The 16853-nt window shown below is 34.1% G+C and overlaps 2 protein-coding genes across 3 annotated transcripts; both read left to right on the plus strand.

Annotated features, from left to right (window-relative positions):
• Positions 1 to 3345: 3345 nt before the first annotated feature.
• Positions 3346 to 9496, plus strand: LOC110708388 (RNA exonuclease 4-like). The gene is made up of 7 exons (XM_021886517.1): positions 3346 to 4033; positions 5644 to 5795; positions 5883 to 6016; positions 6117 to 6337; positions 6414 to 6620; positions 8460 to 8540; positions 8813 to 9496. Exons 1-7 carry the CDS (start codon positions 3993 to 3995, stop codon positions 9075 to 9077), a joined length of 1101 nt encoding a protein of 366 aa, XP_021742209.1. The 5' UTR covers positions 3346 to 3992; the 3' UTR covers positions 9078 to 9496.
• Positions 9497 to 14306: 4810 nt separating this feature from the next.
• Positions 14307 to 16614, plus strand: LOC110708984 (something about silencing protein 10). 2 transcript variants are annotated; one of them, XM_021887211.1, is made up of 6 exons: positions 14307 to 14559; positions 14678 to 14810; positions 15694 to 15917; positions 16012 to 16075; positions 16175 to 16243; positions 16349 to 16614. In XM_021887211.1, the coding sequence occupies exons 1-6, from the start codon at positions 14537 to 14539 to the stop codon at positions 16475 to 16477; spliced, it is 642 nt and encodes a 213-aa protein (XP_021742903.1). In that variant the 5' UTR covers positions 14307 to 14536; the 3' UTR covers positions 16478 to 16614. The 2 variants fall into 2 exon arrangements, with proteins under 2 accessions (XP_021742903.1, XP_021742902.1); XM_021887210.1 differs by having other exon boundaries at positions 14313 to 14559; positions 14669 to 14810.
• The last annotated feature ends 239 nt before the right edge of the window (positions 16615 to 16853 follow it).

Genomic DNA, 16853 nt, shown 5'->3' on the forward strand with positions numbered 1-16853 from the left:
TGTGCATGAACTGTATGCTAAGATAACTCAACAATGATCAATAGCATTTGTTACTTGTGTTTGGTGACTGGTTGACAGAATGAAGCACGTTGTTATAACCTTATTAAAACAAATATCATCGTCATGGCACATGCCAATAAAATGTTAAGCAGAAGGGGTTAAATGCACAACAGAAGCCATCCAAATCTTGACAAAATACACGTCAAATTGCATACTAGTATTATAAGTTGTACATATAATAGCTGTTCATAAAATAGATTCTTTGTATTTGATAAGAATAAGATGAGACATAATGCTCCATCAAGAAAATATTTTCGTTTTTGATGCCTGAAACCCAATCATGCAGATTGGAATCCATAAGAATACACCTGTGCTGAGGATTGAGAATTTAAGCACATTATCTATCATGGAGGAAGAATGACATCTGCTTTCCTTGTCAAATCTTGTAAATTCAATCTGTTCAATTTATACAAGTTAACTCAAAAATTATTGTAGAAAAGCAATTTATAACCTTAGTACTATGTATTTCAGACACCACTACATATCTAGCAATATATAAAAGGTCCACTCTTCATGTTTAGGTTTGTGTTTGATTTTCAGATTTTGGTTTTTGTAAGTTCTTGGTAAAGCTTTGAATTTAGGGAATTTTCTTGATAAATATATATATATATATATATACGCATTATGAAAAAAAAAATATTAGCCCAATTTAGATTAGTTGATTCATGGAGGAGTGAGGGGATGGAGGGATGGTTGGTCCCTCCATCTCCTCCCCATGTGATGGGGGTTCGACTCCTCACAGCCCCATTCCTGTGATAGGATGGGGCCCCTCCTCGTAGTTTATCGGTCAAAAAGATTAGTTGATTCATGAATCATGATTGTGTTTCTGTATCCATATGTTTATACAAAGTATTAATAATGAATGTGATATTTATCTAATTAAAAACCTGAAACGAGTTGGGTTTTCCATTGTTATGCATCAATTTTTTGTTTTTATTAGTTTTGTTTGGTATTATATATTGAGCTATATAATCTCATCACTGTTGCCTACTCCTGTTATTTAATTGGGTTATAAAGCTAAGACTTTTTTGCTGGCTTTTTTTGAGCTCGACAAATGAGCTTGATCCCTCTAGGGCTCTAGGCACCTTCACCTTCCTATTCTCAGAATTCCTTATCTTCTTAGCTTATGTTTATTTCTCTAAATTTTGCTGATTTAATAATTACTTTTTGTTTGTTGCTGTTATTTTGGTACTTGGTAGGAAAAACTATGGATGATACAAGTGCTTGGGAGGAAAATCATCTACAAAGAAACAATTGATATTGAGGAGAAAAAGATTAAGAAAAAAGGGTGCTTTGAATGAAGGTACTACTACTGAAACTACAACCACTATTAGTGACAAACTGACAATGTTTCAGAATTTAAAGTCTGTTATTTTTCTGAATTTAAAACCATCCACAAGTGGGTTTTTTTTTTGTATGTATTACTCATGTCTTCTATAATGAACACTAGATGTCTGTTATTCTATGTTTTGTCCTTGAGATGAATATTGCTTCCAAAAACCAAATTTGAAGGTGTCCAAAGGAAGCGGGGGCCCAACCCTACTGCCTCACCATTTCCAATGATTTAGAAACCACTACGTCGCCTCCCATTCTCTTAGGCACACAAACAAACAGCTAAGCTCCCTTTTTTCAATAGAATCATGTGTCTTGGCTTTTGGTCTGACGCACCCTTAATTAAGGTCTTCCCAATCTTAATTAAAGCAGACCGTTTGGATAGTTGTGCTTACTTAGTTTAAATTTACCCATAATGCGTTGACAACTCTCAAAAAAGGGACTTCTTTTCTTAGTGTGTCTATGTGTGTGCATGTGTATATGTCTGTGAATGAGAAGGGGTTATAATTTTAAAGTTTGCCTGTAGCCCTAGTATTGCCAGGGTTTCAAAAGGATGATCGTTTTCTGTAAGATTGCATATTAGTGTGATTTCATTGGTATAAGATCATTGTAGGTAGGCTGCTCAGGAAATTTCAGGCTGTAAGAAAACTTTAAAAAGGGTGTTTTCCGGCAATTGCTTTGGTGCTTGCTCTCCCTAGGGTAGAATAGATCAATTACTCATCAACTAGAGTGTTCAATTTCACTTAAAATCTGTTTTATTTATTTATTTATTTATTTTACAGTTTTACAACAAGTGTAAGAGGAAACAATCAAACAAATCAACCCTAAATATTATTATCGAAATAAATCTTGGGCTGCCATTTGTTTATCATGGATACTATTATGAGTATTATCTGATTGAAATGGTATGCGTGTATAATATTTTCTTATGAAACATACACTAAAATGTTTCCCAAGGGTTAAACATCACTATTTTACGCAATATGTAACTGCTAATAAAGCCGCTGCTGCAGGCTGTTACAGAGAGTGACATGAGCAGGGATGACAATATGATTTTTCAAAATTCTATCTTTAAAGAAGCTAAATTCTTTACTTGGGTGGTTTGCAAGTCCACTGTTCTTAGGCTTCAAGGTTTGGAATCTAAGAAAATAGGATTGATCAGACTTGTTTATTACTTGTAGTTTATTACCCTCTTCTCCTAGCATACTGTGCTCTTGCATGGGTGAAGCTCTTTCCTCTGCTGCTAAGACTGCTGAAGCTCATAATATTGCTGAAGTCTGCTGTTGTGTTGTCAATTGTAAATTTTTTGGATGAAATTGTATTACAAGAATTATGGCTTCTATTTATTTTTGTGTTGAATAGTGCTTGTATCGATAAAAGTAAAAACAATTACGTAGTATTTAAAGTTGTCATTTTGGAAAAAAATCGTTTTTTATTATATATTACAAAATTATGGTTAAAAACATACTACATACTAAAAAATAGTGTATGTTATTGTTATTAAGAAAAAAAGTTCTAAATTACATCCCCTTTTAACTCTAGAAATTATGGCTGCATTATATGTCTTACATGTGAAATGAAAAGGATCAAGTTTGGTAACATGCATCCAATATCCAATATGTTCATACAATCGATTGTATGTACCGTGGCAGGTTGGGCAAGGGTGAGAAAAACCAGATTTATGACATTATCACCTTAACATTGGCTAACAGTAAATCGGTCATTTTTTATAAAAGGTGAAGGTTAATTTTGTCATTCTCCCTTCTTCCTCCTCCTCCAATCTCTACATCACCATTCATCTTCTTTATCTCCTTCACTTTCATCTTCTTTCACCCCCTCCGACCTTCAACTTCTTCTAACGTCACCATTTCCAACATCGATGTCGACACCTTCATTTTATTCATTTCCATCGACACTGATCTCAATTTCTAACAGCTTCGCCGAGCTGCAGAATTAAATGAACTATAAGAAAAAACGGAGAAATAAAGGGCGTGATAATTTACCTAAAAGGATAAGCGAGTTTTTTTTTTTTTTTTTTTTTTTTTTTTTTTTTTTTTTTTATGTTTAGAGAGCCACAAGGGCGGGTGATGAGAATCGATCCTAGGATCACCTGGGACCGGGAGGGGAGCTCTAACCACTTGAGCTATCCCTCGCTCTCAAAGGATAAGCGAGTTTGATAGCAAGCTAAAATGTTACGACTAACGAGTATGAAGCAACTTTAATTGTAAGGTACACCTGTACGATTGTACCCAAAAATAAAAATGTAAGAGTACGAAGCATCGTTAATTGTAACTCATACACTCGTACTTAAAAGTTGTACAAATTCATGTGATTATTGGATTAGGGTAATTCAATTTAACAAAACTTATGCCTTAATTTTGATTTTTGATATTCAATTTAAAGTAAGTGATAGGAACAATCAACATCCACTACCAAGTGTCCAAGTACCCCACAAACTTACCCTACCACCGCCCACAACATATGAACACTGCTTACTCTTATAAACTCCGGATATTGCGATCAGGTCTTTCTGGCTCTTTCCTTTCTTCTTTCCCGCCATTGTTGCTGCTTCTCTTTTCAATCAAAAACTCTCATTTTTCATGGATTCTGAGACTAATCCTCCTAAATCTGTCAAAACCAGGTTCCTCCTTTCTTTTTCTCTCTTTCTTCCCCCACTTTTTTGTATTTACTCAGATTTTTGTAAGAATTATCAATGTTGCCCTTGTAAACTTTTGAGAAATTTATTTAGTTTTTGACATTATTGTGGTGATTTGTGGAATGGGTTTTTTGTTTCAGTTATAAAGATTCCATCTTTAGGAGAATTAGGACTGTAATAATTTGCAAAGACTTATTGAAATGAGTGTACTTTTCTGGGTGTGTTGAAAAAGTGAAAATGTTTTGTGGTAAATATTAATGAGGAATTTATACATGCTAAATTTTTGCTTGGTTGAAAATTTGTCTCTCATTGTGAAATTGCATGTGTTTTTTATCATCAAATTTGCGAATTTTTGGTACTTATATTTAGTGTACAGTAATACATTAAAAATCCCTGAAAAAAAGGGTGGATGTTATTTTCATTTAAATGCTGTACTTTGTACGTGCATTTTATGTAACATAATTGGTATGCCATATATCTTTCAAAGGGTCTTTATGTGTTTGATTTTTCCTAATTTTGGTTGTGTTTAATGAGTTGTTTTAGCCCATTAGGAACATTGGTAATAGGGATTGCTGTAATATCCTTATACTTCGTATGTAATTGGTAATAGGCTTCTAAGTTTTAAGCTTCAAGATTTTGTGATAAATGTTTATTAAGGAATTTTAGATTATGAGTTTAGATTAATCTCAGTTGATGAAGCTAGATGTATTTATGTTAGTTCAAGGGAAGGCCGGCGCAATAGGATGAAATGAGGTTTTTTGGGTGAGGTGATAGAGTTACTTAGGTCTATTGTTGAGGTGGAAGAAGCAGATTAAGGGTTGTATTCTACTTGTTTGTTAATCTTAGTGGAAGACGATTCCATGTGATGGTTTGGGGCTAGGAAGGGCTTGATTGAAGGTGACCTCTTTGGATCTCATTTTCTTTTCACTATGTTTATTGGTTCTTGAGTAGTTCTTCTGGTAGGCGTGGTGTGGTGCGGAGTTGCAATGATCTGAAATGCCTCTTTAGTATCTTAATATTCCATTTTCACGCAACTTAACCAACTCCAAGTTAGGACATTCTAAACATGGCAAAATTCCATTAAAGGTCATCATTATCCAACACGTTCAGTTGGAACTTGAATTTCATCACATAAGTTGTAGGAGCCTGGGAGGAGAATTCCTTATACAGTTTACTCAAATGTGGGATGCATAGTATCATTATTAGCTTGGCATGTTTCAATTTACAGAGTCATATCGGCAGGTGGCTATGTGCATTGTGAAGAGTGAAAAATGCTAGTATCTTAAGGGAGGAAAAGGGGGATGATCAATGATGATTTGTTAAAATACAGTTTTGCTCAGTTGTGGTCACCCCGTAGATTATATTTTACAGGTCAGGCCTTGGTCAACTTGTCTATCTGGAATTCAGGTGCTTAGTTTGGCTTGCTAAAAGTTGGGGAAGATTGAGGGTGGTTGATTTAGTGCTGAATTAAAACTTTTATTTTTCCAAAAGAAAATTCTCGTCCTTCCTCCAAAATTTTCTTTGCTGATCTGCTAAATCTCCTGACATTGCTTTGGCTAATATGTGTGATCTGTTGCTCTTCTCTCTAAATACAGGCATAAATGCTCAGCTTGCTATAAGCAATATAATAAAAAAGAGCATCTTGTGGAGCACATGAAGGTCTCTTACCACTCGGTGCACCAACCTAAATGTGGAGTATGTAAGAAACACTGCAGATCATTTGAATCTCTCAGGGAGCATTCAAAAGGTGAGTGACTGACAGGGAATTTTTAAATTAGTTCCCTTGAATTCTGTTAAGTTGGTTTTTTAGCATTTTCTTTGACCAACCCTTCAGGTTTGTTGGCAAAAGACAACTGCAGTAGAATCTTTCATGAACTGGGATGTGGTCTTTGCATGAAAATATTTGACAGCTGCATTTTGTTAAGTGAGCATAAATGGACTTGTCAGCTACCTCCACCTACTCGCCTTGTAAGTTAATCTTTGATTACAAGTTCTTTTTAATAATTTCCATAGTATGAGTTTTGTGTAATCCATTTCTGTAATATACTAGTTTGTTCAATGACTTCAGGGTACCATATCATTGCCTTCTATGGAACTGAAGAACTCGATTTCTGACAGAAGCAATGGTCTCCCAAAGATTCATGAAGCAGTTGCGATGGACTGTGAAATGGTTGGAGGTGGTAGTGATGGAACTCTTAATTTATGTGGTAGGGTTTGCCTTATTGATGAGAACGAGGATATAATATTTCATGCTTATGTAAAACCTCAAATGCCTGTTACTGATTACAGGTAGACTCTTACCTTAGGTTTGATCATGTTTGTACATATTTATTTTGACCGGACTATTCCTTGCACAATGCTGCAGATCTGATTTGACAGGCTTAAGTGAAGAACATCTAAGAGATGCAATGCCTTTGAAAGAAGTGCAGGAAAAGATTCTGGAAATCCTATATAATGGCGAGTCCATAGGAATAGTGAGAGTTGATGGTGGAAAGGCCAAGCTTCTTGTGGGTCACTCTCTGGAGCATGATTTGGATTGTTTGAATATGACTTATCCAGACCACCTGATCAGGTAGCTCTGTTTTCTCTGAAATGTCAACTTTTGTGCTGGTGATCACTTCATAGAACATTGTACTTGCTTAATGATGCTGTCACTTCTGGAGTTCTTTAATAATTATTGACTAATACCTGCGATGGTGGCCTTAGCCTCTTAGGAATTATGTTTTTTTTTTTTTTTTTTTTTTTTATGTCTACAATAACATGGAAACGTACGTTTTCTTGTCAGTCTCAAATTATATTTGCATCCTATATGACAACTCACGAGGTACCTTCGCATTATAAAAATTGCCCCATGTGCACCTTACAAGGCTCTGATTATTATGAGTGAAGTTCTGTTGGGATTGGATACTCGGATGTATGAATTAATGCCCCCTCAATTTTAATGAGAGTGGATTCATGTATATTCAGGACGTTGTGCAAAAAATTGCATGCTACAATGCTATGAAGCCCATGATTGCTCTCTACCAAATAGGGGAAGTATAATTATTATGTTTGGCCATTGTCTTGCTGCTTTTCACCTTAAGTGGTTCATTTACCTGTGTAATTGTGTAAATGAAAGAACCCTAGAAAACTCAATTGCTAGCTTTTTCTCCAACTTGGAAAGTTGAAAGTTAGACTCTGACTGTTATATGCCATAATCAGCTGTGAAGTATTGCTGTTTTGGCCTTTAGCCTTTCCATACCTCTGTCCTTAATGCATGCAATTACGGGTTGATAAATATAGGGATATTAAGACTTAAATATTGTGAGAACATACAATATATTTGATATGGGGAGTTGGACCACCTTTTAAGGCCCTACAGTTTGTCAAGTAGCACCTTAATTCTATACTTTTCGGCATAATAGTCAAATTTCCGGCAAGTTGACCTTTCCCCTCTTTTTTTTTATTTTTATTTTTTTTATTATGTGTGGCTAATTTCCTTCCCTTACCTTAGTTCTTCATAAACATATCATATTGTTAATGTCCCCTCTGCCCAATGGCTGGAGAAAATAGTGCAACCTTTCCAATTTCCATGGTTTCAATCTCAAATCATCCTGTAGTCACCAATAATCTTCATAAAAGTTTATTTTTATATATTGATGGAAGATTGACTGAAAATGTGCACATCTGATATGGAGTTCGGTGATTTTAGCATTATTTTTCCTTTTGGTAGTTTAGATGTGATCTGACTTTGTATGTGGGTGCTTGCTGAATTCTCTTTGAAAGGTCTTATTTGTTCCATCTACCTTAAAACCTAGGTCTTCATCTGGGCTTAAGTCTATTTGAGGTCCTATTCTGAAAATTTCCGCAATGATCCATAGTTCGCATACTTCATAACAAATTTTATGTCCTAGATTTTCTCTATAGCTTCCTTCATTTCCTTGTAGTTAATGACAGCTACAGAATGAGAGGAATTTCGCTGTTCCAGGTCTTTTGTCATCAGAAAAACATGTCCTCAATCTCTGGTATCATCTCATGCTTCAAGGCCCAAGATGAGGCTGATATGTATACAATTCCATGTGTCATGTCTGTTATAAATAAATTTGTAGATTGATGGTTTGGTGAAATGTGATACGTCTGAGATCAAGTAAACTAATAGAGCAATGAAAACGTAATATTTCATGAGTGTGGTCATTGCTTTTTCTATATCTAGCATTTAATTCTTATTGCGGTGTACTGCTATGGTGTGAGGCTCTGTTGTAAAGATCCCATCTTTTTTCTTCCTGGTTTATTATTGAATAGGCAGCCCACAGAACAATGTGCTTCAATAGATAGGCTCTGAATTTCGGTTTATGATCTTATTTTATCTGGTTCTTATCTTAAATTCCTTCTGCCTAGTTTTGAAAGGCTTTCTGATTTCATAATATTGCAGGGATACGGCCAAATATCAGCCGCTGATGAAAACAAATTTGGTCAGCCACTCACTCAAATATCTGACAAAAATGTACCTTGGGTATGTTCACCTCTTTACAGTTTACACTTGCGTGCGCCTTGTAACTATCGCTGCCCATATATGTAATGTTGAATCTGCTAAAACCTTTCAATTCTGCTGTCAAATTTCCAGTTCATTACAACTCAATGGTTTCTCAGATGTGTTACTGTCAAGTGTAGGGCATGTGTGTGTGTCAGAGAGAGAGGGTCGAGTAAACCTTCAAAAAGAATTGGCAGACATTAACCATTTACCATTCTTTGTTCTAAATTTGATTCTTCACTGTGTAAATGCAGTTATGATATTCAGATGGGAATACACGATCCTTACGAAGACTGTGTCTCTGTAATGAGGCTGTACAAGAGAATGCGTGACCAAGATCATCTCAAAGATTTCGTGGGATCATGCTTACCCAGTCAGGTTACTGAATTTATTACCAATGAGTTTGATTGTTGCAAAATGAAAGATCTTGAGAAGCTGACACCTGATGAACTTCTCGAGATGTCAAGGTCAAAGTATCGTTGTTGGTGTTTGGACACAGTCCCGAAGGTACGGCTATAAATAAGTCCCTAGTTGATGCCACTCAACTTGAGAGCACAGCAAAGAGTCTGAAGAGTTGAAAAGTTGTGAATAGTGAATACTAGTGAAAGGTTTTGTTACCGTGGTCTGTTCATAGTATCGGTTGAAACTTGAAACCATAGGGTTCGGCTTCCATTATCAAATTAGAGGAATTCACCCCCTTTTGGAATTAAGTCTTTGGTACAGTTAGAAATAGAATCATCTGAATTCTAGGGTATGTAATTTTGGGAGCACAAACTCTGTATTTTCGCTCCTAAAATCCGAGCAATGTGGATCAGTGGATGTAGTTAAACTCCAGGGAAGTTATTTTGACTTGGGTTTTCTGGCCATCCGGTCACCATACCTCTAGTACCCTATATGAGAGACTGGCCTTTAAACAGAATCATCTATGTTTTTTTTTATGTTCCAGAGTTTTGTAGATGACCATAACCATGTTAAAATTTCACTCACAAATGTTGCTTAAACTAAAGTCTAATTCAAGTTTTTTGTGCTTTGTTGCTTAAACTAAAGTCTCAGGAGTTTAATGCCAAAAAAACACCTACAGGATACACATACCGTCACTCACAGACCAGATTAAGCTCTTAGAGCTTATTGAAACTTAATTAAACTTATCTAAACTTATTAAACCTAAAACTTATAATATTTATTGTAAGGTGAAGATAACACACCCTTATATTTGTTTTCATATACTAGTTGGGTCGCTGCGTGCTACGCACACATCAACCAATTGTAATAATTTATATAAAATTTTCAACAAGTTAAATATTTAAATTGTATAAATTAAAAAATGTAATGTAAAAATCTAATATGCATTAAAAATTAATTATTAATAATTTTTTTTCCTGCGTGCATGTACAATTAAAAAAAAAGTATTAAAAGGGAATGCATAGTAAGTGTTATTATGGAGCATTTTTACCAAAACTAATACTCCATAGAAATATAATCATATTATTCAACAACCAAGCTGTAAAAAAATTACCATTTGACATAAACCCTACAAATAAATAATTAAGTTAGATTGCATTAAAAAAACATTTCAAATTGAAAGTGTATGTGATGTATTGTGAATAATAACGTTAATAATTAATTAGTAAAAATCATTGCTTGGATGCAAAGGCTTACAATAATATTTGGTACAAAGAATGAGCCTACATATGATATGTATATCATATTTATTTCTCATAATCATCTTCAAAAAATAATAAATCTACTTTAATTATATTTTGGGTCACCTATTGTCATTCAAATACTAAAGCTGACTGCACTCTATATCCCTGCATTTTAAGAAGTTTAATTAAGAAAATTTAGATTATACTCTCTAAAATATTTATTTAATTTTCTATCCACGTTAATGATAAATGTCTTTATTTTTTAACTCTTTATAATAGTGTGCGGATATTGATACCTCTATAAATATATGTTTATATATTGTCCCTCGTTATTAATGATGCAACAACTTAAGTTTAGGCAAAAGCCAAACCAAAAGTGCTTTTCGAATATGGCTAATTGTATATGGCACGTGTTAGCTGCCCTAACTTAGTATAATATAAAATTATTTTAAAAGTTACGACGACTTATATCCTCTTTTATTCTTTATCATACACATTCATTTGACCTTTTTGTGATAAATGCATTTGAATATTGGAAAAATAGTCATGAGTAATCTTATTTGATTCACCCCTAAATTCACTTTTTTTTTGTTAATTATTTTTACTAATATGTAATTAAATTAAAGGTATTAATGATATATAAAAATGCATTTATAACAACCTTGCAATAGGTTTTATATGGGGTAAAATATATTTTAAAATAAAAAGTTCCACAAATTCTTGAATGCTTCTGACTTTCTTTAGCTTATTGAAAGACAGGTTAGAGCTAGCCTAAAAAATTTTAAGTTACGCTTTTTATATAACATTAAAATTACTACTTGAATACATTTGACTTTCATTAGCTTATTGAAAGACATGTTAGAGTTATCCTAAAAGTTTTTAAAGTTGCGTATTTTATATAATATAAAAATTACTACTTGTATATTTAACATAAATTTTACCCTTTAAAACACTAAATAAATAATGTATTAGTTTGATCTAGAGCCGTCAATTCGGGTAAACGGGTCGGGTTTGAGACGGGTTAGTGTGAGTTGGGTCGGGTCAATACGGGTTAATGTCATAACATATGCGGGTCGGGTTCGGGTTGGGTCATGCTTAAGTCGGGTCACGTCGGATCATACATCTTATCGGGTTTGGGTCGGGTTAGTAAAAGGTTGGGTTAAAAAAAAAAGAAAAAAAAAGGGAAAAAAAAGGGAAATAAAAAAAATAAATAAATAAAAAGGGATAAAAACAAACTTTGCCAACACCACAACCCATGAGAACGGTTGAACTGTAGAAAATTCTGTACAAATTTTTTTAAAAAAAAAAAGAAAAAAAAGGGAAATAAAAAAAATAAATAAATAAAAAGGGATAAAAACAAACTTTGCCAACACCACAACCCATGAAAACGGTTGAACTGTAGAAAATTCTGTACAAATTCAAAAAAAAAAAAGAAAAAAAAGGGAAATAAAAAAAAATAAATAAAAGGGACATGGATGGAATTTATAGGAAACAATATACTGTGCAACTGCCCTTTTGATGCAAACCATGTTTTCTCTTTTTAGAAGGTTATAGATAGTATTGGCATAAAAAGTTTGTCAAAGTGATATGCATCAATACGTTTTAAGTTTACATGAAAACACTAATTAAGGGCTTGATAAATAAATGAAATTTATTAATAAAACAAATTTAGAGGTAGCTAATACTTGTAAAGCTTTGATAATGGTGTTTCTTCGGATAAAATGTCAATTTTAGTGATTGTAAGAAGATTATACGGATGAGTTTATGATGGTGAATAATTTAATTTGTTGCATATTTTGACGAGAATAATTAGTAGTTGGAAAAATTTTAATTAGAATATTTAACTGCTTTATAGGCAACAAGATATTATGGAGTACAAAGTATTTTATTGAATTAATATTTTGATTTATTTAGTCTTAGATACTCAAAGATTATGGGTATAGGATAAATCATTTGCCTTGGCAATGACTTTTTTTGTAGAGGTGTCAATCGGGTTAATGGTTCGGTTTATAAGTTTTCGGTTTGTAACGGGTCGGTTTATAACGGGTTTAAATAATTAACGGGCCAGTTCAGTTCGGTTTTAAATAAAATCAGGTCAGTTCGGTTTGGGTTTTTTTAACTACGGTTTCTATTCGGGTCCGAACTCTAATCAGATCGGGTTGTAATCGGTTCGGGTCATAATTGGTTCGGGTTGAACTCAACAGTTTGAAAACTGATTTTTTCAGTTTTAAGCGGGTTTCGGGTCAAAACAGATCAGGTCCTAATCGGGTTGGGTTGTAATCGGTTTAGGTCATAATCGGTTCGAGTTTAACTTGGTCAGTTTGAAAACGGGGTTTTCCAGTTTAGTACGGTTTGCGGGTCAAAACAGATCGGATCCTAATCGGGTTTGGATTATAATCGGTTCGGGTCATAATTGGTTTCGGTTGAACTCAGTCGATTTAAAAACGAGTTTTGGTTCAAAACAAATTGGGTTAAATCCTAACTCACAAAGTCACAATTAATTAATAAGGGTCGTAAAACAAGTTGGGTTGATTGAATAGTGAGTTTAACAAATCAAGTGAGTTAGGATATAATTGAGCAAGTTATGAAGAATTGGGTAAAATCCTAACTCACAAAGTTACAATTAATTAATAAGGGTCACAAAACAAGTTGGGTTGATTGAATAGTGAGTTAATCAAATCAAGTGAATTAGGATATAATTGAGCAGGTTGTAAAGAATTGGGTTTATTAGGTCATATTGTCCGTATAACAAGTTATGACTCATAACATATATACTCATACACGAATTCAAATAAATGACTTAGGTTACGACTCATACACGAATTCAAATCAGATCAAATTAAAATCGAGTTATGAGTTAAACAAATTAGGTTGAATAGGTAACGAAAATTAGAACAAGTTGAAATTTGGTTCTAGTCATAAATATGCTCGGTTAATTTACTCATGGAGATATAAATTGATCGGTCATAATCGGTCACAGGTTGTAAACAGTTCGGTCATAACCGGTTACAGGTTGTAAACGATTCGGTCGTAATCGGTTACGGGTTGTAAACGGTTCGGTCATAACCGGTTACGGGTTATAAACGGTTCAGGTTAATCGGGGTTTTGTCGGATTTTAACAGTTTCGGTTTACACTAGGTCGGGTTACTATCGGGTTCGGCAGTACTCGGTTCGGGTTGTTCTCGGTTTCGGGTTGCATCGGTTCGCTTGAAAACGGGTACGGTTTCTTAACAGTTTTTAAACATTTGGATCGGTTCAGTCTCAGGTTTTAAAAAATCGGGTCGGGTCAGTTTACGGTTATAACATAACGGGTTGTTAACGGTTCGATTCCTTTTCGGAACAGTTCAGAGTCACCAGTTCGGGTCGGTTTTTGACAGCCCTACTTTTTTGCCTGCAATATCAGCGCCCAAAAACTATTATTTCGTATATTTAAGGTTATCAATAAATATATATTAATACTAGATGAAGCCCGTGCGATGCACGGTTTGTTTGATTTTTTTTTTAAATAATGTTTTTTTTTTGTATTTATAAGCCTAAAATTGGTTATATATTTAGATAAAATTCCTAATATTAAAAGATAATATATAGCATTTAATTAATTTAAACTTAAAAATCTCATTCACATTATTTAATTCTAAAAGAAATTAATAATCTCTTATTTAATTGGCTACTACTAAGATTTATAATCCTACATGGCGCGCTCAGAAAATTAGATCCTACGTGACTCTCTAAAAACTCGGGAAAAAACTCCCCTTTATATATATATTAGATTGGTAATCTGGAACGGTTGAATTTGCTATACTTCCTCCGTTTTTTTATTATTGCACCATAAGGGTTGGGTGCAAATATTTTGGTAGTGGAAAAAGTAAGAGAGAGAAAGCTAAAAATACAAAATTGCCCATGTGACATATATATAAACTAAAAAATAAGTGTGTGATAGGTATTTGTAGTATGAACACAAATAATTTTTTTCCGAAAAAGAAAATGGTGCAATATTTATGAAACTTCCTAAAAAGGCACGTGGTGCAATAATAAAAGAACAGAGGAAGTATATTAGTTTGATACAATACTATATAAACTATAAAGAGGTTTTAAATCATTATAAACCCCGACCAGCCTCATTAAGGATCCAACATCGAACAATTGTATAAAACCCGATCCATTAGTTATTGGACGGATCTGACCCATATGGGCAGGTTATTAATGGGGCTCCAACCCATTGAATTGCTCTGAAAATAAGGGAAAAAGAAAACATATGAACATAGCCCTGCCTAGTGCCTCATCGTCTCTCTGAGTTCTCCATTGAAGCGCACTAATCAACATTGCAAGAATATGAAGCTAAAGAAAATTCCTGGGTAAATTCTGTTTTCCACTTATGAACACACATCTTTTCTAGTACGTTTTTTTATTTTTATTTTTTTTTTATTTTTTATGTACATGATTTTGTTGTGGTGTGATTGGTAGAATTAACAGAAAGCTTGAAACGATTGATGATTATGATGATGATGTCATGGCTTTGGAGGGTGCTACTCTTAACAGTAGACGTGCCTTTACTCTTTCTAGCAAACTCTCCCTGATTGTTCCTGCCAAGGGAAACAGGCTCAAGGTATATCGTTAACTTTTCACGACGGCCAATTGTTCCGTGTACCCCTAAGGTTTAAAAAATGTACCCGTGTAAGATTTTTTTAAAAATGCCCCAAATATCCCTATACTCATAACAAATGTTAAGTTTATCAGATTGAGACCCCTAAGCATCAAATTCAATTATTACAAAGTAATGAAGTAAACTAAATTTATAAATAAAGTTTAGGATTTTGAATGATCAATGAATTTCAGATTTTGATGTAATTTATGCTTTTAGGCGGTTCTAGTGCATATATAAGGAAGTCAGTGTGTGGGCATGATTTTAGTTTAATAAGTTAGTGATACGTGCATTTGTTAGATAATTATGTATACAGTGCATTTGGTTTAATAAGTCAATGATACGTGCATTTGTTAGATAATTAGGTACACCGTGCATTTTTCTAACATCAAAGGTACTCGAAACAATTTCCCTAAACTTTTTATGTGTTCTGATGTTAATTGAAGTTTTAAAGCAATATGCCTTATCTGCTCAGATGGAAATTTTGATTAGTTGAGAAGAGATCCTGATTGTTGATCATGATCCATTGCCACCTAGGTACAGCCAGTAGGATGAGGGATGTCAATCTGTTGACAGTGAACGCTTTTCTGGTCATTAAATTTACTGTCATACTTGATACCTTTGATCTAATCACACTCTATGTCTGTTGATCCTATTGATTATGGTCTATTGTCCAGCAATTGCAAGTTTTCCTAGTATTTTCTTTGCTTTTAATAAGGTCAGAAGATCCACCACCCCTTTCGAATTTGTTTGTAGTATAATCAGACTGCTTATGTACTGTCAATGAAAAACATTATAAGTCTGGCAACTTTGTATTAACTGTTATTTTCTCACAACTTTTTGAAAGGAAAGAGCTGAGCTAGGAGAAAGGAGATGGAAACACCAACTTCGGGTTCTGGCTAGAGCCGGAATCAAGTCAAAAGATAATGATGCTGCTGAACTTGATAATGAGCCAGAGCGTTTGGGTGACAAAACTGATGCTGGAGATAGTGATGAATCAGAAGACTTCTACAATTTAGTTAAAAAACAAAAAGAAGCCAAGGATAAATTGAAGGCAGAGAAGTATTCAAGGTGAGTTACTAAACTACTTTCACACCATGTACTTTTCTTATCGGCATCAATGCATCATTTCATGGCATGTTTCTCACAATAATTTGTCTTTTAGAATCCCACAAGATCAATATGAAATAGAGATCACTGCTGATGGAAAACGTCGCATTTCCAAGCAGGTAAACTACTAGCTCACTCTCTCCTGTAAAAAGTATGGCAAATTGCATAAGTTCCTATGGGTTGTCTTGATACTTATTCTTTATATATATATTTGTTAGATGGAGAAAAATAGAGGGCTTACTCGTGATCGAAAGAAGCAGAAAAAGAATCCAAGAAATAAGTACAAGGTACTTGATTAGAACTATTGTTAAGTTCATCATGTTAACTATTTTAAGTGAATCTGTGATTGCTTGGTTTCCTTTCTCTGATGTGCTCTTTTTAAATGTATGCAGCGGCAGCATGAAAAAGTGGTTAATAGGCGCAAGGGGCAGGTGCGTGAAGTTAAGCGACCGAAGCTTAGTTATGAAGGGGAACTTACTGGCATCAATCCTAGCATTAGTCGAAGCAGGAGGCTGGGATGAAGTTCTGTTATTCGTTTGGGTGATGGATTAAGTCAAAATTCTGGATTTTTTGTGTAGCAGCTTCTCTCTGATATAAACAAATAATTAACTGTATGAAATCCATTTTCGTAAATAATAAAATAAAATGTTATTTTATATTTTATTGTTCACTTGAAGATGTCATTTATAATTTCAAAAATTGTATCAAAATCTCTGCTTAATGAGAGGCTTAGGTGGCAGTGGTTCGAGTATTAAGGTTTAGAACGATAAGTGGCTGCCAAGAAATGCAATCCCATTGCCTAATCCTAATGCCGTTTATAACCCAAATCTAACTATTGCAGAGCTCATTGAGCAGAACTGTGGGGTGTGGGGTGTGGGATGTGAGTGTAATCAGAGA

Source organism: Chenopodium quinoa, unplaced genomic scaffold (assembly GCF_001683475.1).
Source record: "Chenopodium quinoa cultivar QQ74 unplaced genomic scaffold, ASM168347v1, whole genome shotgun sequence".
Lineage (NCBI taxonomy): Eukaryota > Viridiplantae > Streptophyta > Magnoliopsida > Caryophyllales > Amaranthaceae > Chenopodium > Chenopodium quinoa.